We start from the raw sequence: 25,180 nt of genomic DNA, 5'->3' as shown, positions 1-25,180 counted from the left end.
TTATTCTTGAAAAGTCCTAGGAATGCCCTAAAATCCTAGAAACATCCTAAGACATTTCTATAGAAATTTCTTAAAATCCTAGAAATGTCCTAAAATTTTAGAAACAACCTCAAATCCTATAAAACTTCCTTAAATCATTGAAACATCCTAAAATCCCAGAAATTTTAAAATCCTTTAAATTTCTTAAAATCCTAGAAATCTCCTAAAATCCTAAAAATGTGCTAAAACCCCAGAAGCATCCTAAAATCACAGAAACGACCTGAAGTCCTCGAACAAAATGCTATAAATGTGCTGACATAGACATTTCTTCAAATCCTGAATGTGCATAAGTCCTAGAAATGTCCTAAAATCCCAGAAACATGTATGGGCTGCTGTGAGTGGCCCCTGGCTTACTGTCATTTTGCAAAAGTGGCCCCTAAGCAGAGCAACCTGAGTATCCCTGATTAAAACATGTTGCTCGTGGCTATTTTAATTTATGTTTTAATTTTAGATCAGACCTGCTGTAGGTATAGAGGCTTATATATGAGGGTTGGTAATTGATATGTGCAAAAGTCGAGTCAGTGGGGGACACACACCTGCAGGGTAGATGGCAGAGGTCGCTGGGCTCTTGGAGAGATTATCCCGGTTGTGCTAGACAGTCTACGCTTTACGTCAGATGCCATATGGCCTCAGGGAAAGCAGTTATTTACAGCGTTCACCGTAAACCTAACAGCGCGCGTTCAGCGGGGGGTCGAGTCCTCGGGTGCTTCTCGCTTTCCTCGCAGTGACAGGAGTGAAGCGCCCCGCCCCTCCGTGCGCTCCATAGGCAGGCAGGCAGCACACCCGCCGCACCGAGCGAGCCCAGCCGTCGGTAACGGAGAAGATGGCAGAGCGGCAACAACAGAAACACGAAGGCAGGGTAAAAATCGGCCATTACATCCTCGGCGACACGCTCGGAGTGGGAACATTCGGCAAAGTGAAGAGTTAAGTCATGCTTTTGTGTCATGCCGAGCTGAATGTGTACGTTGTTTCAGTTGGGAGTAATATGAAGTAGTCGCCGTCCGTGCCTCCCCCCTCAACGGACTGTGTTAAACTTGCCGGCGGCCAGTGAGCAGTTTGCGTAGCTGAGCGCTTTAACGGGGGCGACGGGAGGGATTTAAAGCGTAAATATGCTTCGAGAATCCGCCAGCTTGAAAGTCAAATTCTTTCACCGAAGCCCCCCTCTTTAGCTACTGTTATCAGCTATGGCAGGTGAAATTACCTGGAGGACAACAGCTACAAGGAGATGCACAGTCATACTCACATTATTATCGTTAAATGTTAAAAACAAGGAGTTTAAGCGGCATTTCTCTGCCCGTGTTGCGGTAAAGGACGACTGTGAAGCTTTCAGTTTACCCGAAACCCTGCGCGTGAGCATACTGTTACTAACTGACACAATGTTTATAAACCGTCAAGCTAGTCCGATATGTTATCCCTTTGTATGCTAATGTTAGCTTGTTAAGTAAGTCGCGAAAACCGAAAACAGGCGTAAAGTTTTACCGGGGAGGCCTATTATAGGATATTATTTCAGTTTTCTTAGCTAGTTTTCAGACACTCTGCGTGACCTTGTGAGCCTTAAGTCCACGCTCAGCCAGCCTGTTTCTCGTGTGCGCAGTCTGAGGGATGTATTAGCTTAGCAGGGGGTAAACCCACCTCAAGTCATAGCTAGCGTTAGATTTTAAGTAAATTCTGTATGATGGGGAAAATGCATTCAAGTAATTAGTCAGATTTATTGGATAATTCAGTTTATACCCGTATTGTTTTAATAAAACTCACATCAAGTCATAGCTAACCTTACATTTTAAGTAATTTCTGTATTATGGGTAAAATGCAAAAAAAAATATTGGAGAATTCTGTTTATACCCATATTGTTTAAATGCTAAATTTAATTACATTTTCCTAATGATAATGGCTTTCTAGTGGTATTTATTATTATTATTTTTTTAGGATAATCCTGTTGCAGGAGTTAGAGCAGTTTATCCACTTCTTGTATTAATGTATTATAACTGATGTAGTAGTCAAGCTTTTAACACGTGTTGGCAGATACAATACCAACGTGGCCTCTGAGCCTTCAGAGCATGCAGGTAGCTCCAAAACCCTGAACGATTAAAGACATGGCCAGCAGAAAAGGTCTACAATTGACAGACAATGCACAATAACAAAAATTACTGTTCTGTTGAAGCCTGCTGTGCAATAAAGCTGCAACGATCTGTCAATAAATCAGTTATTGAATTGAGAGAAAATTCATCACCAACTATTTTAATAATTTCAGTCATTTTTCAAGCAAAAATGTCAAGCATTTGCCCATTTGGACTTCTTAAATGTGTGAATTTGCTGCTTATCTGTGTCATGTATGATAGTAAATGAAGAGTGTTTGGGTTTTAGACTGTAAGTCAGACCAAAAAAAATGGGAAATTGTGATGAGCATTTTTCACATTTTTTGGACGTTTTATAGACTAAGCAATTAATCAAGAAAATAATTGGTGGATTAATCGATAGTGAAAATAATTATTAGTTGCAGTTCTTTTGTGCAACAGTTACGTAAATGAAACCCTAAGTCATTAGTGCCTCTGCCTCATTTGGTCCACTATACAGTATATTACTTAACTGAAGGGTTGCGGCAATATACTGTACATTTGCTTTTTTATGAAATTGAACTGGATGGAGAATCTTACCTTTAATTTAATAATTCACAAAAGGAAGACTTTTTACGCATAATTTCAAACATTTTTAAAGTTTAGATTATACTAATAAAATGTTTGTTCAGCCTAAATTAACCCTTGTGTTCATTTCTCTAAGGATCATTCTGCCTGATAATAATAATAATAATTCTGTAATAACACGAATCTGCGATATTTCTGATATTTTCGTACCATAAATTCTCATACCGTTGCAACCCTATGTAACTGTTTGTAACTGTCTTGTTTATAATGAGCCGCTATGTGGTTTTACCATCTGTATCTGCTTCATATCTGTATTCTTTTGTTTTCAGTTGGCGAGCACCAGTTGACAGGCCATAAAGTGGCTGTAAAGATCCTAAACAGACAAAAGATCCGCAGTCTCGATGTTGTTGGAAAGATCAAACGAGAGATCCAGAATCTCAAACTGTTCAGACACCCACACATTATCAAGCTGTAAGTGGAGAAAGACGACACATCCTTTCTATCAGATTTTAAGACTCAGTGCCAACGCAGAGATATAACTGAGCTCTCTTAAATTAGTGTCTGTTGTAATGTGGGCTCCTTGCTATGTTGTGTTCCCTCTGCGTTGTGGCATGCTTTGTTCGTTCCTGTTTGTTTACTACAGCTACGGCTGAGCTGTACTGAGCATGCCCACAGGGCTCCCAGGAGAAGGAACACACAAACATACCAATGCACACACACTTCTGGTTAGTTTAAATATCCAGTGAAGATGATAGAAGTTGCTGTAGTTCCTGCATGACTAAATTTCTGTCCTCATTCAGGTGTCTTAACTCGTCTTGGGTTATTTATTTGACCTTGTGTCCCATCTTTCTCTTTCTCCTTGTCAGTCCATGTCTCTCTCAACAATCTCTGTGTTATTTTTAGGTCAGGGTTAGTCCACTGTCACACTGTAAGCTATGGCAGATATGTGAGCTCTCAGGTCGTGAGCTTGAGTGCTGTGGAACATGCTGTCACGTACATATACATTCACAAACCCATAGATTTTAGGTGCATAAACATTTTGCTTGCACTGTTACAGGCAGCTTCAGGCATGGAAACTGCACTGTTTGTAAAACCAGCATAAAATGAAATGAATTAGAATAAATGTCTTAACATTTCCCTCATGTGCTCTCACTATTTAGATTTCCTAGAATGTGTGTGTGTGTGCGTGATTTGGTTTGTGTATATTTCTCCCACGGCGCCGGCCGTGTTGTGCAACTCGCGGCTCGACAGGAATAAAGTAGATTGTGATAAAGTGCAGAATCTCACAAGAGCAACCATTCATGAGATTGGGCCTGCATTTTAGTATACCTGACCTTTATGAAATAATGCCTACACTCAGCAGCCATACATCACAGCTTAGCCTCACCTTTCCATGTATTTGTCTCTGTATCTTTATTCTGTGTATATTTTGAAGGAAATAAATTTGGTTTAGAGATTAGATAAAAGCCTATTGTTGTGTTTAAGGTTAGATTAAAACTTAGAGTTATTATGTAAAAGAGTTTATGTTAATTAATGTCCAGAATTTTCATGTCAGTAAATATATTTGTTTTTATGTTTTAGGTACCAGGTGATCAGTACACCCACAGACTTCTTCATGGTCATGGAGTATGTGTCAGGAGGTGAGCTGTTTGACTACATCTGCAAACATGGACGGGTAAGACAATTTAACCTATTAATTGACTGGTATTATCCTCATAATCCACATTCACCGGGTTCTAGTGGTCACTGCATCAATAGAATACAGCTGAGTCACAGCTCAAACTTGATAAAACTTGATAAATGTGTTACAAAGCAGTGTCTGAGGTGGTATTTAGAGTGTATTACCAACTTCTATTAAACACCAGTTACGTTATTATTATGATTATGATTATTATTAACATTATCATTATATTGAATCTACTGCTAGCTCACCTAATACCACTAACCTAGCTAAGCTAAGAAAATAGTTCCTACACATAACTGCTCACCTCAAGGTCTATGGATTATCTTGAGTAACTAGGTCGTGATTTCTGGAAAGAGACTGTTGAGTTGTGTTTCGAGCTGTTGAGTTTTTCAAACATATTTTTTTGGCGCTTTGAGCACCACAAGCTGAGTGCCGTCTAGTTCCATTATTTTAGAGAGAGGGCAGACATCTCTACGGCTGATATCTTCAGCACTCGGCACCTCGCACCAAAACAGTCTAGACTGATAAATTGCACTACAGCTAAGAGATAAATTATCTGTTTTTGATTATGGGATGAACTGTCACTTTGAGTATTTGGCAGTTGTTGTGGTGACTCCAATGTTGACTTAAGCAATCATAAACATGCTACTATTTGTGTGTTTTTATGTTACTTAAGGTAAATCATATGAGCTTTTTTCAAAACATTTTCTGAATTTATTCATATTCTATAGAGACATCAAAATACTGTTACTGTTACAAAATACTGTTTTAATATACAATATTTAAAAAGCTATTCCCATCACTTACATATATTTACACCAAAATATTTTGCTTCTCCTTCCTTAAACCACTGTTTTAAACTTCCAAGTGATATGATTCATAGTTTAGGAGTCATGTTTTTCCTAACACCTTCACTGCTCCACCTTTCTAACTGAGCTGTCAATGAGTATTTTATTGGCAGATTTACTCTTATTTAAATGTTCACTTTCACTTTTATGAGATTTAAACTTTAAGTAAAGCATGATTTTCCACACAAACACTCAAGACCCTGAACTGATACTGACAGCTATGTAGAGACATCCTCCTCTGGGGACTGGGGACTTTATTTTTAATAGAATAATCCTCCTTGAACTTTACCTGGGCTCAAAGCCATAACAGCCCATCCCTGAACATGATACATTTGCTCTAAACAAGACACCACAAAACTTCATGATCCACCATTCTTTCCACACAATCAGAGAAATAATCTTTACAGCCACAGCCCAATCATGTCCTCTCTTATTGTGTCTTTCAGGTGGAGGACACAGAAGCCCGCCGTCTTTTCCAGCAGATTATCTCAGCTGTTGACTACTGCCACAGGCACATGGTGGTCCACAGAGACCTCAAACCTGAGAACGTCCTACTGGATGCCAGCAAAAATGCCAAGATAGCCGATTTCGGTAAGATCCCCAGACAACAGAGTTACTGTTCAAGGCGGAGGCAGAAGAATTGTTAGGGAATATAAGAAGAGAAAAGCAAAACAAAATATGTTCACGGGGGGGAATGAGAAAGACAAAGACGCAGAGTTTGTGGCAGAGCTGAGTGGAATTACCAAGTAATTTGAGCAGAGGCAACATTTGTTTTAGAGTTGTAGGACAATGCGTAATTATACACTTAATTATACACATGTAGAAAAGTGTGAAATCACCATCACGCACCTGTTAACCTCATGATTAAATAAAGAGGAATTTCTCGCCAAGTTTCTTATCAGTTGTGGCATAATTGTTCTAGCTGATTGGTTAAGAGACGGCGCCTGATGCAATACGACTATGAAAAAGAGAAATATTTTCACAAAGACCCTTTGCGCAGCAGGGTGTGTGGGGTGGAGAGAGATCCCCCTAGCAACGGCCAGGTCTCATATCATGTCTGGCAGGAAACCTTGAGGCCCAGTGTCATCTGATAGGGAAGGAATCGTGGGGGTGCAGCAGGGCTGTACAGCAGGAGGAGTGTTTTGGCTGAGAGCAACAGACACTGGTGAGCAGCGAGAGGGAGGGTGTTAAAGGAACAGGGATAAAAGATAAAGAGAAGGTCAGCACGTCGCAGAGTGTCTGGTGTTTAGCGTTTGGCCCTGGCAGGCACAGAGAAGCTCATCCAATTAGATGAGCTTTGTGTTTAGAGCTTAGAGTCTTGGCGGGTAAACGAGGATAAAGATATCAGTGGTGTCCATGGTGTATAACTCTCACCCTCCCTGTGGCAGGCCATGTGCAATTTAACCAAAGGATCAATAGCAATAATATGATAACAGAGGATTGTTTCATTAGTCTGTGTCACTGTCAGAGAAAAGACTGAAGGGTGCTAATACGTCTTGTTTTTGGCCAACAGGTCTGTCAAACATGATGTCAGATGGGGAGTTTCTACGGACGAGCTGTGGCTCACCGAACTATGCTGCTCCAGAGGTCATCTCAGGAAGGTGTGTATGTGTGGTCACGTGTTTAAGGCTATATGGATAATCGCCATTATATATGTTTAGAAGACAATTACTGAATCACCATTATGTTCAAGGCTGTAGGGAACGAAATAGTTTGTGACTTAGGCCATATTCACACGAATATGTGTTCATTTTACGAGAATGTTTTAAAACGAAAGGGATCTCTGTAAATATAAACATTTTAGCACCTTTTCAGAAAAGTTCTCCATCCATACTAACACACCTGAAATTACATATCACATGACAATTTGCTGGGCATGTGCGTGCTGGCGTTAACAGGAAGCAGATTGTATACTCTTCAGTTAGTTGCTAAAACAGTATGGAGATGGCGAAAAGTGAGACTTTTTTGCTTGAGCCAAGGACAAGATGTATCTGTTACTGAAAGTCATACATTAGTATAAGGTGGTCAAAGCAGCGGCAAAAAAAGACTGGCAATTGTTGCAAAACAAATATGGGGACATATCAGTACCAGGAGCACTGTCCATCGCCAGAGGAAGTCATGGTGATGAGAAAAGAGAAGACACCTAAGAAGGATGAAATCACAAAAGGTATGTAGTGTTCTTGTAAAGCATCCTTCGGTCCCATGAAAGGCGCTATATAAATCCAAGATATTATTTTTCTTCTTATTATTATTATTATGTAGACTTCGCTATATTGTACTGGCTTGATATACTGTGACTTATAACTGGGCCGCATGGGTGTCTTGTGTCATCGTTTTCAAAAGTTTGTTTCTTCCCGTGCAGACTAAAATGGGACCCCAGAGTTTTCAAACTAAAATGGAGTCAGCAGCATTTTCAAAGGTCTCTGTTTTAGGAGTTGCAAAACACTGGAACCTAGGTGCAAACGTAGTGCTATGCCTTCTTAAAATGAAAAGGTATTAGTGTGGATGTGGCAGTAAACACTGAATGAGACCCAGCCTGACAGAAAACAGCCTTATGAGTTGCCCTGTGAAGTTTTCTTCTAAACAAACTAATGTTACAACTGTTACTGTTACTCCCCAAAACTCTGTGTGTATGCTTACGGTCTAACAAATATGCTGAATGCATGTACTTCCTCATAAAACAGTTAGTAAAGCTGGTTTTCTAAAGTAATTTAAATGGTACATTACCAGCTTGAAGTCTTCTTCTTTACAGCTCTTGGTGGCAGATTGCTGCTCTTCTTGGCGCATTACCACCACCTGTAGATCAATAGAAAACTGTACAGCCAATAGATGGAATGTATATCACCTCAACCATGCATGTGCATTTGTGTCATAAATCATAAATTAGTATTTATGTGTAAAAGCTATATAATGGTAGTTAAAAGTTATAAACGTGCTACCTCCTTTTCCAGCGGTTCTTCAAGAGTGGTAGATTGTGTATCTTGTGGATCTTTTTGTTTGTTAAGTATCACATCTTCTCATCACTGCATCAGACTCTATGCAGGCCCAGAGGTTGACATCTGGAGCTGTGGGGTGATCCTGTACGCCCTGCTGTGCGGCACCCTGCCCTTTGATGATGAGCACGTCCCCACGCTGTTCAAAAAGATCAGAGGAGGCGTCTTTTACATCCCAGAGTACTTGACTCGCTCGGTGGCCTCGCTGCTCATGCTCATGCTGCAGGTGGACCCTTTGAAAAGAGCCACCATCAAAGACATCAGGTTCTCAACCTTCTCTGATCATTTTGACACTAATCATCAACCAAAATCACCATTAGATTTAGTTCTGTAGTTCAGACTGATCATTTTAATGCTCTCCTCCATCAGGGAACATGAATGGTTTAAGCAGGACCTGCCAGGCTACCTGTTCCCTGAGGACCCCTCATACGACGCTACAGTCCTGGACGAAGAGGCCGTCAGGGAAGTGTGTGAGAAGTTTGAATGCACAGAGTCCGAGGTTGTGTCCAGCCTTTACAGCGGGGATCCTCAGGTACATGAAGCACATTCACAGTTCAGAGATGTTTGTCTGTTTCACTAATTTGAAGGTCCTCAGCTTCATTTAATTAAGTCTTCAATTGTCTCTCTGTCCGTGCAGGATCAGCTAGCAGTAGCCTATCACCTTATAATAGACAACCGGCGCATCATGACGCAGGCCAGCGAGTTCTACTTGGCCTCCAGTCCTCCCCAGGGCTCTTTCATAGAAGAAGGCATGCCGCTGCCCCCCGGTGTCAAACCCCACCCAGAGAGGATGCCTCCGCTCCTGGCCGACAGCCCCAAGGCTCGTTGTCCTCTGGACGCTCTCAACACAACTCGGCCCAAGCCGCTGGCAGTGAAGAAAGCCAAGTGGCACCTGGGTATCAGGAGTCAGAGCAGACCGTATGATATCATGGCTGAAGTATACAGGGCTATGAGACAACTCAGCTTTGACTGGAAGGTAATAGGATATGTCTTAAACACACATAAATAAAGCGCACAAAAAAGTCTATGTGCAAACAAGATTGTTATTACTTGTTGTAGGTCGTGAACCCATATCACCTGCGAGTGCGGAGGAAGAATCCAGTGACGGGAAACCTGGTGAAAATGAGCCTGCAGCTTTATCAGGTGGACAACAGATCCTACCTCCTCGACTTCAAGAGCATCGATGGTTAGTCATAGTCATACATACACACATACTTCAAAGCAAATTCAAATCTTAAAGCCCCACCCCCCAATGTTTTAATGCACTTTGTATATGACTTTACTGTAGAGTAGGTGATAGTAAAAAAGCATTTGCATCAGTGCCGATATTTTGTAATTCAATTGCTGTTCCTATATGTGGCTCTAAAATGAGCTTTGGCTGAGTTAGTGGAGTTGGAACAGCTGAGGTGTGTTTATGTAGATCTAAATGCACTTTTAGTACTTGTCTTAGCAGTAAATTGCACTTCCATTTCAGCCGCTAACAGGTCACCTCTTTTAGAAATGCAAGCACAAAGAACATTTATTCAGTATGTTTGCTTAGTTGCACTTTTTCACCTACATTATTAAATTTGGCACTGATTTAGATATTTTTCAGAATACACAAGTACTGTACATAACCATGGGCTTTTCTTTATGCAAGACTGTCTGGCTTTTACACACACACAGATTCAAAGTTAGAAGTATGAGTGGCACAGGAGATCTCCTTCCTCTGCTTGTTTTTCGATTTCAGTTAAAGACATAATTTACTTGAATTTATATTAAAGCTGAAGTGCAGAACTTTTGTCTCCGCCCTCTGGCAGTGAGAGTTATTACAACCATGCCTATGATGCATGCCTGCAGGTGAGCTTGCCGGATCTTCCCCAACCCCAAGAGGGCTCTCTTCAAGTCTTTTTTGTTGCTCGAGTCTTTCCTCTGAACGCCAAGTTTCTTTTTTATCTGGGGCATCCACTCCCAAAACTTTTAATATTAAAATATTTACATATTTTACTAACTGGTTACTAGGAGTTCACTCCTATTGAATGTTGATGCTACAATTCTCTGCTCATGTGACCCCCAGATGACATCATTGAGGCGGTGGGCTTTAAATCGGGTTCATCCACTCCTCAGAGGTCGGGCTCCACAGCCGGCCTCCACAGACCCAGACTGAGCATTGATTCAGCAAGTCCAGCGATTGATCTTCCCCAGCTCAGCTCCTCCCTCCCCGGGTCACTGTCTGGTAGCTCCCCTCTTCTCACCCCCCGTCAGGGATCACACACCATGGACTTCTTTGAAATGTGCGCCAGTCTCATCACTACGCTGGCACGCTGAGACCCATTGTCGACTCCTGACCTCGCTGTAACCTGGATGTCAGTGGGGTTTTGAAGCCAAATGCTGATCCAGGACGTAGGAAGTGTAGATGCTCGGAGTGACTTCCTCTCTCTGTCTCCTCTCCATCTCTGTTCCAGTTGAAAAGCAATGCCTTTCACCTCAGATTAGGGAGACACAGAGAGGAATCCTTTTTTGGAAAGGCAGATTAGTAGCTTCTTTATTCTCATTTTGACGCAGTCCTTGGATCATAGTCTTGGGAGTTGAAACATCCAGCCACAGCTTGTGAAAACTGATCCTTGGACTGGCATCTGTGACATAGCGGAGGCCAGCAAAGTGAGTGGCAATAGGTCACAGTTCACAGTCGTGTTGGAGTCAGCAAAGGTCAAGTCCACTGTAACTCCTCCCACAAATACCTTCAATCTTCTATCAACTGCTGAAACATCATCAATGGCAGGAAAACCTGCTGAGTTTCCCCCAGACACTGATCCGAGGTCAGTTTAGCTTCTTGTCTTGATGATTAAAATTGACATTAAATCTGTGTCTGGGGGAACGTTAGCACATGTAAAATTTATTTTCAGGTTTTATATTATATGGTTTGTAAAGAAACTTTTGTTATCCATGTATATTATATTTATATTACAATCATATTACGTAGCTTAAAAGGTTGACAAAGGATGAACCAAATAACAGACTTTTTACTCCAGAAAAATATTATTATTATTTAGATATCAGATCCATATTTATTTTTGAGCGAGTTTTTTAGGCACTGTAGTTACATTATTTATGCACTGCATCAGCGTAGAGTTTTATCTTGATTTTGAATAGATTGTAGAAGATTAATGAAACTAGAGAGGCAGGATAGTAGGACGATAATACTGCATGGTACGAACGGTGTCCTGCATTTAGTGTTGACGTACAGATACACACCATCTCACATGAGCTTCCGCAACCACTATATAATCTCTTTCTTTTTTTTGGACAGCAATTGACTGTGTGTTTTTCCGCCGTGTATACTGTACATCTGCTATTTTCACACACAACCATCATTTTATGCATTCAATAGCTGTCAAAAATATGCAACACACACAGACCCCTCCACACTTCAGTTTAGTCCTTAACAAATGACAAGTTGAGCAACTGCTAATATGCTGCTCAGCCATGCATGCCCAGAATGTAATTTAAAAAACGCAAGCAGGCCGGTGATATCAGGAGGACAGACATGGCAGTCTGTCACATAAGCAGCAAGCTGAAAAAGACAGACGCTGTGTGCTGTTTGTAATGGAGAGTGAAGGAATTTTGAGGGCTACAATTATTAACTATTTTCGTCTTTTTTCCCCTTAAGCTTTTTGTTAAAATGAGAAAAATGTACATCAGAAATTAGAGCCTAATTCGAGGTCTTGAAGTTGATTTTCTCTGAGCAAATGTTAATATTTACCTGATAAATTACCTCAATAGTCAGTCAATTTTCAAAATTGCTACTAATCGTATTAGCTGTAATAAACATAATTAGCCCCCGTGTCCGAGGTCATGACAATTATTGATAAAAGCAGAAGATGATAAATCCTCGTGAGATGGTGTGTATCTGCTGCAGGACAGAATAAGCCACAGAAACCTTTCTCCAGTTGCCTTAAAGAATGCAGCACAGTAACTCAGTGCATATTTATGGAGAGTGTGTGCATGAGCCAGTGTGTGTAGTGGAGATCAGATGGGTAGAGTGTGTCACGTGATTGTTGTTTTTCTTACTGACTTTGTTCGGAGGGTCTCTGCAGTGGTTTGTGAGATCGGTAGATATAGTTGAAAGTGACAAAGGGACATGATGTTTTTGCGCTGGTGTCTGTATCGTCTGTTCAGTCTGCACTTTAAAACTTATTTGCAGATTTACTGTTTTATTGCATCACACTCTTATTGTGGATACATAAGCTTTACTGTATCTGTTGTTTCTCTTCCTATGTTTCAGTGGTATTATTACTTTATAAATGTTCTGCAGTGTCCTGTCAGATCATACCATAGCCAAGTTATGCATTGGTGTTGTCATGCTATATGTTTTCAAAATCTGTGTGAAAGTGAAAGTGAAGTTGGTGCTGCTAAGATCCTCCTGTCTGTCTGTCTCTGGGTTTGTTCTCAGTTTTAAAGCAGCCTTTTTGTTGTGATGGGGAGCACTGGACTGTTGCCTCTTTGTAGAACAGGTTGGCGGTAGTGCGTACTCTACTTTAGACTGGTGACACAAATAGGGGTTTGTGATAAAACTTGTTAGAAAGGGGCATAATGTTTTAAAATATTATTTTATATAGTCAGTATAAAATATGAGTGGTGGGATAATATTTTAGAATAATGGGAAGAATTTGGGCATGTTGGAGGTTCACGAGGACTGAGTATCATTTAAAAAATTACGTAACCAGTGACTTAAAAGTGATACAAATACCAATAGAGAACTTCATTTTATATCCATAATGTTAATGGAGCGGTGTGTAGCCATACTTTTGATCGTTTTAGTGGCAAGTTGGCTCGCTGAACTACCAACTCTATCAAATACACAGCGCTCGACTTTACCGAATCGCAGAATGTATGGGTTGTAGCTACTGCTGCAGGAGTGTGAGCTCTGTGCTGGGGACAGCTGTGAGAGTTTGCCCAGCTGCACACACACAGTGACAGGGCTAACTGTTGGCATCACATGGCAAATGTTACTTAATGGTTATTTATAGATTAATGACAGAGGCGCACTGTTTGACGTTGGTGTTAATTTGTGGTGTTGAATGTTAGCCGCTGCTGCTGTGTTAGCTTTGGCTAACTGGGCAGATGTTGAACTGACTGTTTGCAGAGGAGAGCAGCTCCAGAGACGGGCACAACAGATAGTTAGTTTGGACTGTTAAACGGTTGGCGTTGGATGTTACCCTTGGCTTCTGTTATCTCACACTAACGGGGCAGATGACGAACTGATCATCTGCCAAGGAGAGAGGCTCCGGAGACTTTAGCAATGAAAAGTTCGCTGCTCCAGCAGGCAGCCGCGACGGTCTGGGATCAGACTCAAAGCGTGAAAAAGGATTAAATGCAGGTGTCTTTTGACTGGAGACTTATCGATACTTTGATTAGTTCACTTGACACCTTAAATGTATCAAGTACCGATACCCAACCCCAAGGTTCACACGCATCGGTTAATTATTCAACCATTTACAGTGTTTTTTAACTGAGTACTTGTCCAACAGAGTTTTATAACTGTACTTTGTGTTCTCAATTATTATTGTCTGCCTCAATTTTAAATGGAGTCAGTAGTATTTGCCTTATGAGAGCATTGTGAAGGCTTTTGGTTGAAACTTTGCTGAAACCCTTTAGTACATGTTTTCTGTTACTGTGTCGGTGTTGCCTTTTCTGTCTATGACGTCACATCCACCACTGACTGACTATACTCTGATGTCAGGGAGAAACTGTGCTTCCTGCTGCCAGACACGTGCCACTGCATACAGATTTTAAACACTAATCCCTTTTCTTCAGTCAAACCTCTGTATCACACTCTTGCTGTGTCTTAAAATGACTTGTTCTGTCTGGGTAGTGAGCTACTTTGGTCACGTCAGGATCTGGCCCATTATGCATCCATTCCTGATTCTGCTGCTCGTGACAACAAAATATTGATCAACAAAGTGCACTATCTGGGAGAGGTCATGGGTCGTATTAAAAAACTCCGGATATATCCAGTATTTACTGTCAGATGTAGTACTGTACCATTACAGCTGTATGCAACTACCAGTGGCATGTTCGTCATGTAAACTCTAATCTGTGTTTAGAGCTGGGAAACATGCCAGGGGGCCTATCAAATACAGACTTTACCGTGTTGTACCAAAGTGAGTATTTGCAACAGCGAGGCTGTTTATCTGTTAAGGGGTTCTTATGATAAGTGTAACCTTAAATACCCCAGTGTATGTTGTATGAAGTATGTGTGTGCACACTGGTTATTGTGAAAGAATGTGTGGAAGGGTGTGTCTCTGCCCGTGTGTGTGTGTGTGTGTGTGTGTGTGTGTGTGTGTGTGTGTGTGTGTGAGTGAGAGAGAATGAGACTGTGTGTTTCAACTGTCTCTCCCTGTCTCTGTCTGATTGGGGTTTGGATTTCTCTTGTTATGCACTGCATGATATTGCTGTTATGATTTGCACTTTAATGAGTATTTATTGAAAAACAATAAACAAACATATAAAAGGAAAAATGTTTTTGTCCCTAAAGGCTTTATCAGTGTTACACACACACACACACACACACACACACACACACACACACACACACACACACACACACTCACACACACACCCATCAGAGGATTTACTTTTGTGATTTTTTTTTCTTCCAGACAAAAAAATGCACCCTTAGATGTCAACAATACTTTACATGAAAATGACCTCGGGTGATCATCACACTACTTTCTCTCTCTGTAACACTTATTATTTCATCAGCTTGAGGGAAAGTCGTAAGAAGAAAGGAGGCACATAAAAGTGACACCTGCCAGACATGCACTCCTGAAATTGAAAGAAAATAAAGTTTATGGATGACGCTTCCCTCCAGAAGGTGCAACTATGACCAACACAACCGATACTAGCAGAATTCTTAATTTTTATGTTTTAGATTATTCTCCATATTGTTGTTTATTGGTGCACCGTTAAAGATAATTATTACACCTAATATGTAAAAAGCTCAGCATTTAATACTATGACATGAGTCGTTACATAAACACTTCCATAATATCTAATGATGTTTAACAAAATAATGAGGGTAAATAAAAACAGAAAAAGATACTCATGTACAAAAAAAAGCACAATTATATAAACACTTGGAAAAATTCGACCAGTATCAGGTAAATCCTGAAGGTGGTCTTAGTAACAATATTTAAGGGACAGTTCACCTAAAAATCAAAAATGCAGATTTTTTTTCTTACCCGTCGATCTATCTTTCAGTCTAGATTGTTTTGGTGTGAGATGCTGAGTGTTGAAGATATCGGCCATGGAGGTGTCTGACCCTCAGTCGAATATGATGTAACTAGACAGCGTTTGCTTGTGGTGCTCAAAGCACCAGAAAATACCTTTGAAAAACTCAACAGCAGTTTGTCTTTACAACAATCCACAGACCTTGTTGTGGGCAGTTTCACGTAGAAACTGTTTTCTTTCTACCAAACAACACTCGCCAACAGTATCACTGCGCAGAAGAAAGCGTGCATCTACTCACAAACAAGAAGCTCGTGCTGGTAACAGCATGAGATGTAAACATCAGTTCCGTTATATTTGAGAAAAGACAGACATCTCTACAGCTGATATCTCCAACATTTGGCAATTCACACCTAAACAGTCTAGACTGATAAACAGCACTACAGGTAAAGGGGAAAATACTTTGATTTTGGGGTGAACTGTCCCTTTAATCGGAGTCCTATAGATGCAGTATGACATAACAAAAACAGATCAAACGCTTGTGGAGTAAAGAAAGGCTTTTTCAAATTATTGCTGATGACTAAAGCTAAAAATCTATTGAGGCTTTGTTCATTTGTAAGCTTATCAGTTTTTTTTATATATTTACTTTTTTGCTACCAACACTGTAAACTGGTAACAAGTTTTCAGGACACCAAACCCTAAAGATTACGAGTAGAATAAGGCAAACCGATATCTTGTTGGACTGCGGATTAGTGGTTGGTCCTGAGAAACAACCTGGCAAAAAAGACCGTTGATTACTGAGAACGTGGAACCCTTGGAACTTTTTAAAAAATGTATGAGAAACTTTGAAGCAGCTACATATCACACTTGTTTGGATGTAAATCCTGAGTCTTAATCCTGTTGCTTTTAACTAGTATGTATCTTATTTGTTTTGTTGTGTGAGTTGGTGTTGTTGGTCTTTAATTGTTGCAACTTTTATATTTCTTAGGCTTCTGTCTTGGATTCTCTTGAAAAAGAGGCCATTGTATCTCAGCAGGACCGACCTGGTTAAATAAAGGCTAAATAAAATAAATTAAAAAATGATGAGTAAATAACTCCCCCCCCCCCCCTTTTTTTTTTAACCTTTTTCCTCTTTTGTAAGCTGGAAATATACTTTTTTTTTTTTTGCTTTAATTTATCATGATGAACTAAAGGCTGATAATATCATTACTATAGAAAAATGACACCATTGGTGTTAAGATTGGTTCCCGATAGCCTTTCTTTCATTTTGGCAATCCTGTCTGTCACTGGGTACAATCTTCCAGGAAAATGAAGGCTCAATCTGCAGAACCAAGGTGGTGCATCAACCATTGCACAACCAAAACAGGAAGCCGATAGCGCTTTAGTTTTCCTTGATAGCTATCAGTTACCAAAGAGTATCAGTGTTAGTTCTTTGCAGTCACTTTCCCCAGACGCCGAAATGCCGGATGGTTGAACAACCAGAGTAACCGTGAAACTGTGGTAAATGCTTTGAGAAAAACGTAAAGCGGTTCGGTTTTCTTGGCAACAGCGGGGCCAACCATAGCAGCACTTGGAAATGGTTGGGGGGGCATCGCTGAAAAGTTGTTTGTTTCCACTTTGAATAAATTTGACTTTTCTGGTGGAGCCTCAGGGTGTGTGTCTGCAACAGTTTTTATGTCCTTTCCCAGGATCATCTTGGTCCAAGGTTCAAAGTCACTCAGAGCCACCGGGCGAACTGTCCCTCTGCGGGTTCACACTGAGTGCTTCAGAAAAATCGCACAAAATAGTTCTAGTTGCTGAGATGATAAATCCTCATGTGTCCTCCTCTTCATCAGACTTTTCCATAAATGCAGTCAGCAGGTATAAAAGGTCATAGTGAAGAAGATAAAGTTACCGTCACAGTATTAGGTGACTGACGCGGGTCACAGTGTGAAGAATAACATAGACAAATCCTGTTTCCTCTGCCTGGCTGCTTTTTATCCTCCTGTTTCAAACATTAAAAAAAGCATCAGGTCAGTGTGTGAAGTGTGAAGTGATGAAGGGAAGAAAAGAGTCCAGGTGATTCACGCTTACCTTGTTTTATGATAATTACTCTGTGAAGTCAGCATACAGGTCAGGAGGAGGTAAAATGAGCATATCGGTATTATCCAAATCAAAGTCCTGTGTTGAAGCTGCTTCAGGCCTGTGAAAAAAAAAAATCCAAATTAACAACCTTTCTAGCACCATGTCCTATTCTCCTATGTTGCCCAGGAACTGTTGCATGTATGTGCTGCCATGTTGGTTATTGTGTCAGCAGGGACAAAGGAGGGTGACCTTGTTTTGACCATGAATTTGACACCATTCGTACATGTGAAAAGTACGTTACGGGCAATCTACTCATTCTCATATCACAATACTTCACTTCCTGGTAGGAGAAGAAGGGATTTTACATCTTTTTCTCTCAAACAAAAAAAGAATAAAACACTTTTCACGCTCAGCAACCGATTCCAGGCAGAAAAGAAGGAAACTAGTCCGTCTCCAGGTTGCACAACATGTTCGGCATTTTTCTTTGTGTGTGTGTGTGCAAGTGTGTGTGTGAGTGTGTGTGTGTTTCATAGCTCTACTCACAATGGAGCTGCTTCCTCCTTTACAAGCACAGGACCTGAGAGGAAACCATATTTTGGAATCAAGTTTCAAAAATCAATTTGTCAGACACATAAAATGGATGGATTAACTGATGATTCAATGATTAACCCTCTGAAACCTGGATCGACGTCAGTTTTATTTTTCTGCTTTTAGACACCTTTCACATTTTAACCCTTGAAATTTCTGCATATTGGTTCTTTTAAAAAACATGGCAAAAAAGGTCATGAGCAACTTAACGAGAAAATTCCCCCAAACTGCAATATGGAAAATAATTTTAGGGTTGGATTTACTTAAAAAATGATCAAAAAACGGAGGGGAAAAACGCCAAAACAAATAATAAATAATACATTGTTTGATCTCTTATGTAACTTTTTCAGGTGATGCTTGTTTTTTTGTTTTTCTTTTTGCTTCTTTTCTTAATTTTTATGTAACTTTTACTTTTTCCTAATATTTGGGACATTTCTTAGTAAATTCCCTTCTACCCATGTTTTTGAAGAAATCAAGCCCAATTGCTCAGGTTTCAAAGGGTTAAACCTATGCTTTACATATTCAGAATAAACTTTATAAAACAGAATGATCACGTTGCACATTATACATGCATAGTTTATGTATGTCACAACATACAGTTGTTTTTTTTATTATTGTATATTTTCATGCAATACTACTATATAGTTGTTCTATAGTTTTAGATAATGGATTTTTAAGGCATCACTTACTCGTCTCTGGTTCAGTGCTGCTGTAAAAAAAAGGAAACCACAAGGTTAAAACCACATTTCTGTACGTGTGTGTGTGTGTGTACAGCAGGGCAGGGTTGTGCATCATGCTGACCTGGCAGCTGGCTCCACTGCTTTGGGTGCATGGAAAAATGTCGCCAACTTCTGAAGTGCTTCATGTCTCGCTCTGATAAAAAGACAAATACACATTTATCTTATATCCACACTCTGCCTGTATGTGCTATATGCAGTGTGTGTGTGTGTGTGTGTGTGTGTGTGTGTGTGTGTGTGTGTGTGTAAGAGAGGAACAGGTGAACTCACTGGACATGGGTGCCACCTGCACTGAGGTCACTTTGACTGTGCTGGTGATTCACAATAAGCTCTTTGTTTACTTGGAGAAAAAGAAAGAAGATATAAGAATACATAACCAACTTTAACAAACACACTCCTACTGCATTAATTATACCATAATCACACAGGGATTGTTAATGACTAAATCACTAAATCTTGAACTTGTCGTAACACATTTTAACAGTTAGCATCTTTCAGTTTACTCAAACAACCGGCTCGTCAGGTGAGGCTGTGACTCACTGTTTCAGGTTTGCAAACAGGGCTGAGAGGTCAGTGTGTCTTTATATGAAGTTTAGAACTGGAAAGTACTATTATTTAAGTAGCTTTAAACATGGTATGATCACAGTGCCATTAGAAAAAACATATGGTTTTCCAGTTAATTTAGTCTTTTTTTTTCTTTTTTGGACACTGTGGGCTTAGACAAAATATATTCATGGGTTTTGTTGTGCCTATAATTATTCTCGCTAATTTAACAATATACGCTTTGCAGCTACAGTTGCAATAATTTTGTGGGAGGTGTAAATAGAAGTATACTGTAACTGGACCATGGTGTCATTTAGTTAGCAGCTGGTTGTTCTTTTAAATTCTGTTTTAATTAAATTGGCTTTTAGCAGATCCATTTCACAGTGTAGCCAGGATTACAATGATGAAGAAGAAAACTTGGAACCCTGATGATTCTTAGGTAAACTCTGGATTTATAAGGTGTGTCTTGTTCCATGATTTCAAAAACAAATTTGTGCATGTTTATTTGCAATAGTATCATGTTAGTGTGATCAGATTCGACTGGGTTATGATGAAAGGAAGTGGGTGTTAAAATAAGATCATTTGCTTCCATGAGCTCTGTGTCACAGGCCTTAATGATGCTCCAATTGTGTTGATGAGTGGGTCAAATCAGACGGAAAAACTACAATAACTAATTTCCTGTTGATTTTAGATTGCTGGCATGCACCTGTCCCTTCCTACTTCGCTTCTTTCCCTTCCTGTCCCTCCTTCAGCTCTCCTCACATTTGAAAACCTCTGATTTAGTCTGCTGGGAGAGCGAACTCAGAGGAGAAACTCAGATTCTACACTTGTGTGACTTTACAGAAAACAACCTGTGGAGCACCGACATGCATCGACATTTTATCCTCTTGGTCTTGATCACCAAATTATGTGGCCTGACATATCATTTTTTCGTCCTCTGATAAAGATTAGGCCTGCACAATATGCAAGAACTAACTAACTAAATAAATAAATCATAATGCATTTTTTGACAGAAACTGCCATTGCAATTAAGTTGCAATTTTAATGGTAATTTCTGCATTTAATCCCCCCCCCCCCAAAAAAAATGCTATGTTATTGTATAATGCTACGTTGTGGCACATTTTACCTTTATCAAAAAAAAATCGCACTTAGATTTTGGCAATATTTTTATGAATTGTGCAGCCCTACTCCAGCTAAAAGATTTGGTGTTATTTAATAAACATTATGTTATTTAGAGCATATATGTGTCACCATGTGCACCCCTTTATAATACCATCTGAAGACAAAGGCTGGTAAATGGATCCTGCGCTTGAAACAAACATCAACTTGTCTGACGTAAAAATCTGTTTGTAGTTTCACTTCTCTATAGTATCTACACACTCTCATCAAGATAACACATGCAGGAGATGCAACATGACAAAGTCACACTATGTGGTGGCTGTCATGAGCAGTCACTGTTAAATATTTGCTTTTTGTCGCCTTAGTGTTTGGTGTCAATTGAAGAGTGCTATCAGTACAATTAACTGAAGACAGTCTGGTTTATTATTTCTTACCCATGTCCATGTCAGGCATCGAGAGCGCCCTGGTGTGACTGCTGCAGAGGAAAACAGATTGATAAGACAAGGCACTGGTCTCAAGAAACAATGCAATACTCTGACTAATCACAGAGGGATGTCGATGCTGCTGATAGGTCTCTGTCTAAAAAAAAACCCAGTGTACAGTAGATTCAGGCTAACATGAACTTACATTGGAGCCAGTGGATCTGCAGGTTGAGTTGCAGGAGAGACAGGTTCTTCATCGTCGCCGGTCCATTCCTCGCTGTCATCTTCGACTGAACACATAAACATCAGCATCAAACTGCTGCAAAATAAGTTAAACAACAGTTAACATGAATAAGAACACAAAGATACTTACAACTTTCTGCTGACAGCGGGTAGTGGTTTGAGGCCCTGAGAAAGAGACATAAAAACAGCTTTAAATCATCCGTTTAACTGAACACTGTAATGAATAATGGTTATTCTTTGTATTGCTGCCTGCTGTGCACACATACCTGCTCCCCGTGCTCGTGACGTCCTCCTTGATAATGTTGTTGCTGCTCTTGTGAGTGCTTGCAGCTTTCTTTCCCAGCTCCAGCATCTCTTTTATATCCAGCTCCACATGATCCACTGCAATATAACCATCTGCAACACACTCACACAGTCAGCGGTGCGATCCACAATCAGGGACTCGAGCACATCACATTGAACACTTTTATACAGTTATCTGTGTATAACAGAGGTGCAAAAGTACTAATACATGGTGTAAACACCTACATTTAATGCTTTTAAAGATTTTTTCAAGATATATTTTAACCAAATTTAAGACTACTTTTTGAACAAATCAGCTTTTTCTTTATAAGATATTGTAGGAAATTATAAAGGTAAGTAGTATATATGTGGTCCTGTGCAGAGGTAGGTTTTATGCAGGAATATGGTTATTAGAGGGTGTTTGGTTCATCTACATTTACATTAAAAATGTGCACTTTCACACAAAAGCTTGAGTCACAAAAAAAAATTAAAAGATGGATAAATGAAAATAAAATTAATATTTTATAATTATATTTAAACTGCAACTATTTGGCATTTCTCACAAATTCCTATGTTGCTGGACAAAGAGGTCATAATTAAGGCAAAGAGTGGCCAATCTCGGATATTCTCAGATACTTAAGTGGTAAATTTATGGGAAAAAAACTCACAAATGGAATCACAAATGAGATGTACTACTAGAAAGTCGAGTGACATATTATAAACAGTTAATAGAGGGAATATGTGGTGGATGAATGGGTTAACCACTTGACTATTGCACAGGAGAATATAACATTGGCTCTTTATTTTTAGACATAGTTGACTTATTAGTTTTTAGAATATATAAACCTGCTGGATGCACACTGTGTACAGAAACTTTGCAGAATAGCTGAATAGACCCGTTTGTTTTAATGTCATATTTCATCATCGCTAGGGCGACCCAAAAATGCCACATTGGCTGACTGTAAATAGTGTAAGTGTTGGCACCTGGGTACTAATAACATCTTCCTATTTATAACATTTGATGTACGACATTTTATGAGTTTTTACAGACCTGCAGACACCACGTAACAGACCTCTTTTCTTTTTGCATCCCTTTAGCCTTGACATGAGCACATTTTTAATCATAACACAAGATTTTTTCGTTTAACTCACAGTTGTTGCTGCTGTCCCTGGCCAGCCATTTCCCTTTGGGACAGTTGGTCGTTCGGATGATGCTGACGATGTCACCGTTGGTAACGGGCAGATCGTTCTTACGCCCCTTAGTCGTCACAGTTACTTTTGCCTCGTACATGGCATCCTCCTGACCTGTGATCTAAAAATTGAATCACACATAAACATGCTGTATAAACATATGCACAAAAGTAGTGCTCACACGCACACGACTCACTAAAAGGCATGCGATGAACACGTGTACTTTTTAATAGACCTTTTATCACAGCAGATGTTCTCAGGTGTCACATCAGGAAAAAGCACAGGTGTAATTCATAATGCTAACGATGATCGCCTTCCACTTATAGGGAGGACATGCTTTCTTACTGGAAATGCTGACTGGGACACTTGGGACACTGGTGCAGAGCCATCGGTAATTAATTACACGTCTGCTTTTACTGCTAAGACAAGTCAAAATGTCTGCTGTGAAATCTTCTGTCCTGAAGGGGCTTCACACTGAAAGTGTAGATTTGTTGTTGTTTTTTTACCTGGAACCTAATGATACCATATTTTTTTCTGTCTAAGTGACTGGTGGAAACAACAATTTTTGAAATGTGTCTTGTATTGAGTGAGAGGGCTGCAGGGGACAGCGGCAAAACAGGCTGCAATGTAAACACTCAAGGCATATTCACGACATCTATATACGTCCCCTAAAAGTGCTTGTTTTTGCCAATGACAGGCTCCATTGAAATAAATAGTAATGTCATGAAACATTCATTATTTAAAGACAACAGAAGCAAAACAAAACTCAGAACTGGGCGGATTAAACAACCCTTAATCCACCCAGTGAGAAGTGAAAATACGCTGGCTCTATACATGCTAAAGTTGCTTTTCATTTAAAAGGAGTCTACTGTGATTTCAGGGCCTTTTCTGGTTACTCAAAAAAGATCTTAACAAAGAAGGTCCGTCTCCGTAGGGACGCTTTCCACAAGTTGTCAGACACTTATAATTACAATCTGAGCCTGTCACTGGCAAAATAAGCACTTTTAGTGGATGTAAATTTATGGTGCTAAAATGCTTCGAGTGTTTACTTTGCAGCCAGTTCCGCTCTCTCAATACTGGACCAATTTCAAAAACTGTTGTTCCCACTTGTCACTGAAAAACACTAAAACATGGTAATTAAGAGTCCACGCTGGAAATTACTGAACTTACCCTTCAATGGCATAAAGGTCTTATCACAATAATGAATGCAAACACTGATACTGTTACCCCAATAACTGCTTTTTTGTTCAATATTCACTCTGTTTTCTCGCTCCACCAACTCCTGAGGGAAATATCTGACTCATTAGCTGATAAATGCTCCACTGTGTTCACCAGCTAATCACTAATTGTGTCTGTCTGCAGTCTGGAACTGGATAGGTGGTGTAAAAAGACTTATTTAAGGGCATTTTTGCCGAAAACAGCTGCCTGCTAATGCTATGAGAGCAGTGAGTAAACAGAGCAGTTAACCCAGCTAGAAATTTTTGGTTCTAAAAATGTTCTGAGAATGCTACAGTGCAACCAATGCAACATTTTAGTAACGTTTTCAGCTGCAAGTTTTCTTTTTAATTCCCAGAACATTCTTCTTTACGTTAGGGTAACATTCTCTATATACATCGACATTTTTTTTCTCAACGTATCACATTACATTTTCATAGAAAATGTTCTGTAATCTCATTTGTTCTCATGGAACATCACTAAAACATTCTCAGGATGTCGCACTTAAAACGTTACATCTTAGTTAATTTAACCTCATAGGAACATTATTTGAAATGATAAACATCCTTAAGACGTTCTTTGAACATTAGATTAAAATATTTTCTTTAAAAGATTATTGCAACATGCAGGCAATGTTGGCCAATGTTGTGGAAACGTTCGCTGCTAGCTGAGAAGCTGCAGGCCAGAAAGCTAAAAAAATTAAAAGACTGGTTGGATGATAACTCTCTGTATTGGTAGTTCTTTGAAAATATACCCTAATCTTTCTGTTTTGGCTGCAGACATTGGTTTATGATTTTGAGCATAGGCACTGGATCCTGGAGAAAGTCACATTCCTTTGTGATCATATGGTAAAAGTATATCACAGACCAGAAGAGAGTCTATCGATCTTCTGTCAGAGAAACAATGAAGCAATGTTTACGCAGATTCCATTTAGGCCTGCACATGTTGCTCAGCTCAACTCTTGTACTTGGAGGAATGAATCCAGACAGGTTTGTACGCCAACACATATACTCCACCCTCCCCCGCCGCTCGTTCACCTTCCCTCCCTCCCTCCTCCGTCAAAATAACACCACTCTCTATAAATTTCTTCTTCATCTCGTTCTCTTTCTTTTCCCTCTCTTTCTGCTCTTTCTTCTCCCTCTCTTGCTTCTCCTTCAGCTCCTTCCTCTCCTTTTCCAGACGCTGCTTCTCTTTCTTTTTCAGCTCCTTCTCATCCGGCCCTTCTGCGACGGCTTTCTTGTCGCCCCTGCAGAAGAGAGCGAGAGAGAGAGAGGGATATCATCGTGTTTGAAAGGGACTCCTCTCTGCATGTTTAAATGGCAGAGAAGATTATGTGGGAAACAAAGGCGGACCAAACTCCC

General features: G+C 40.0%; 2 protein-coding genes across 3 annotated transcripts; one reads left to right on the top strand and one right to left on the bottom strand.

Moving 5' to 3' along the window:
- Positions 1-848: 848 nt before the first annotated feature.
- Positions 849-11,586, top strand: prkaa2 (protein kinase, AMP-activated, alpha 2 catalytic subunit). The gene is made up of 10 exons (XM_042482908.1): positions 849-962; positions 3,011-3,152; positions 4,263-4,356; positions 5,660-5,804; positions 6,727-6,814; positions 8,246-8,470; positions 8,576-8,738; positions 8,844-9,182; positions 9,266-9,392; positions 10,263-11,586. The coding sequence occupies exons 1-10, from the start codon at positions 863-865 to the stop codon at positions 10,511-10,513; spliced, it is 1,674 nt and encodes a 557-aa protein (XP_042338842.1). The 5' UTR covers positions 849-862; the 3' UTR covers positions 10,514-11,586.
- A 5,159-nt stretch (positions 11,587-16,745) lies between these two features.
- On the bottom strand, positions 16,746-22,725 carry LOC121941217. 2 transcript variants are annotated; one of them, XM_042483962.1, is made up of 11 exons: positions 22,566-22,725; positions 21,398-21,527; positions 21,262-21,296; positions 21,094-21,178; positions 20,901-20,941; positions 19,075-19,144; positions 18,869-18,940; positions 18,757-18,776; positions 18,023-18,056; positions 17,489-17,597; positions 16,746-17,399 (listed from the first exon to the last, which is right to left on the bottom strand). In XM_042483962.1, the coding sequence occupies exons 1-10, from the start codon at positions 22,702-22,704 to the stop codon at positions 17,504-17,506; spliced, it is 720 nt and encodes a 239-aa protein (XP_042339896.1). In that variant the 5' UTR covers positions 22,705-22,725; the 3' UTR covers positions 16,746-17,399; positions 17,489-17,503. The 2 variants fall into 2 exon arrangements, with proteins under 2 accessions (XP_042339896.1, XP_042339897.1); XM_042483963.1 differs by having other exon boundaries at positions 18,757-18,773.
- Positions 22,726-25,180: the final 2,455 nt, after the last annotated feature.

The sequence above is a fragment of the Plectropomus leopardus genome, chromosome 3, assembly GCF_008729295.1.
Source record: "Plectropomus leopardus isolate mb chromosome 3, YSFRI_Pleo_2.0, whole genome shotgun sequence".
In the NCBI taxonomy this organism is placed as follows: Eukaryota; Metazoa; Chordata; class Actinopteri; order Perciformes; family Serranidae; genus Plectropomus; species Plectropomus leopardus.
This window is presented reverse-complemented; position numbering and strand designations above follow the sequence as displayed.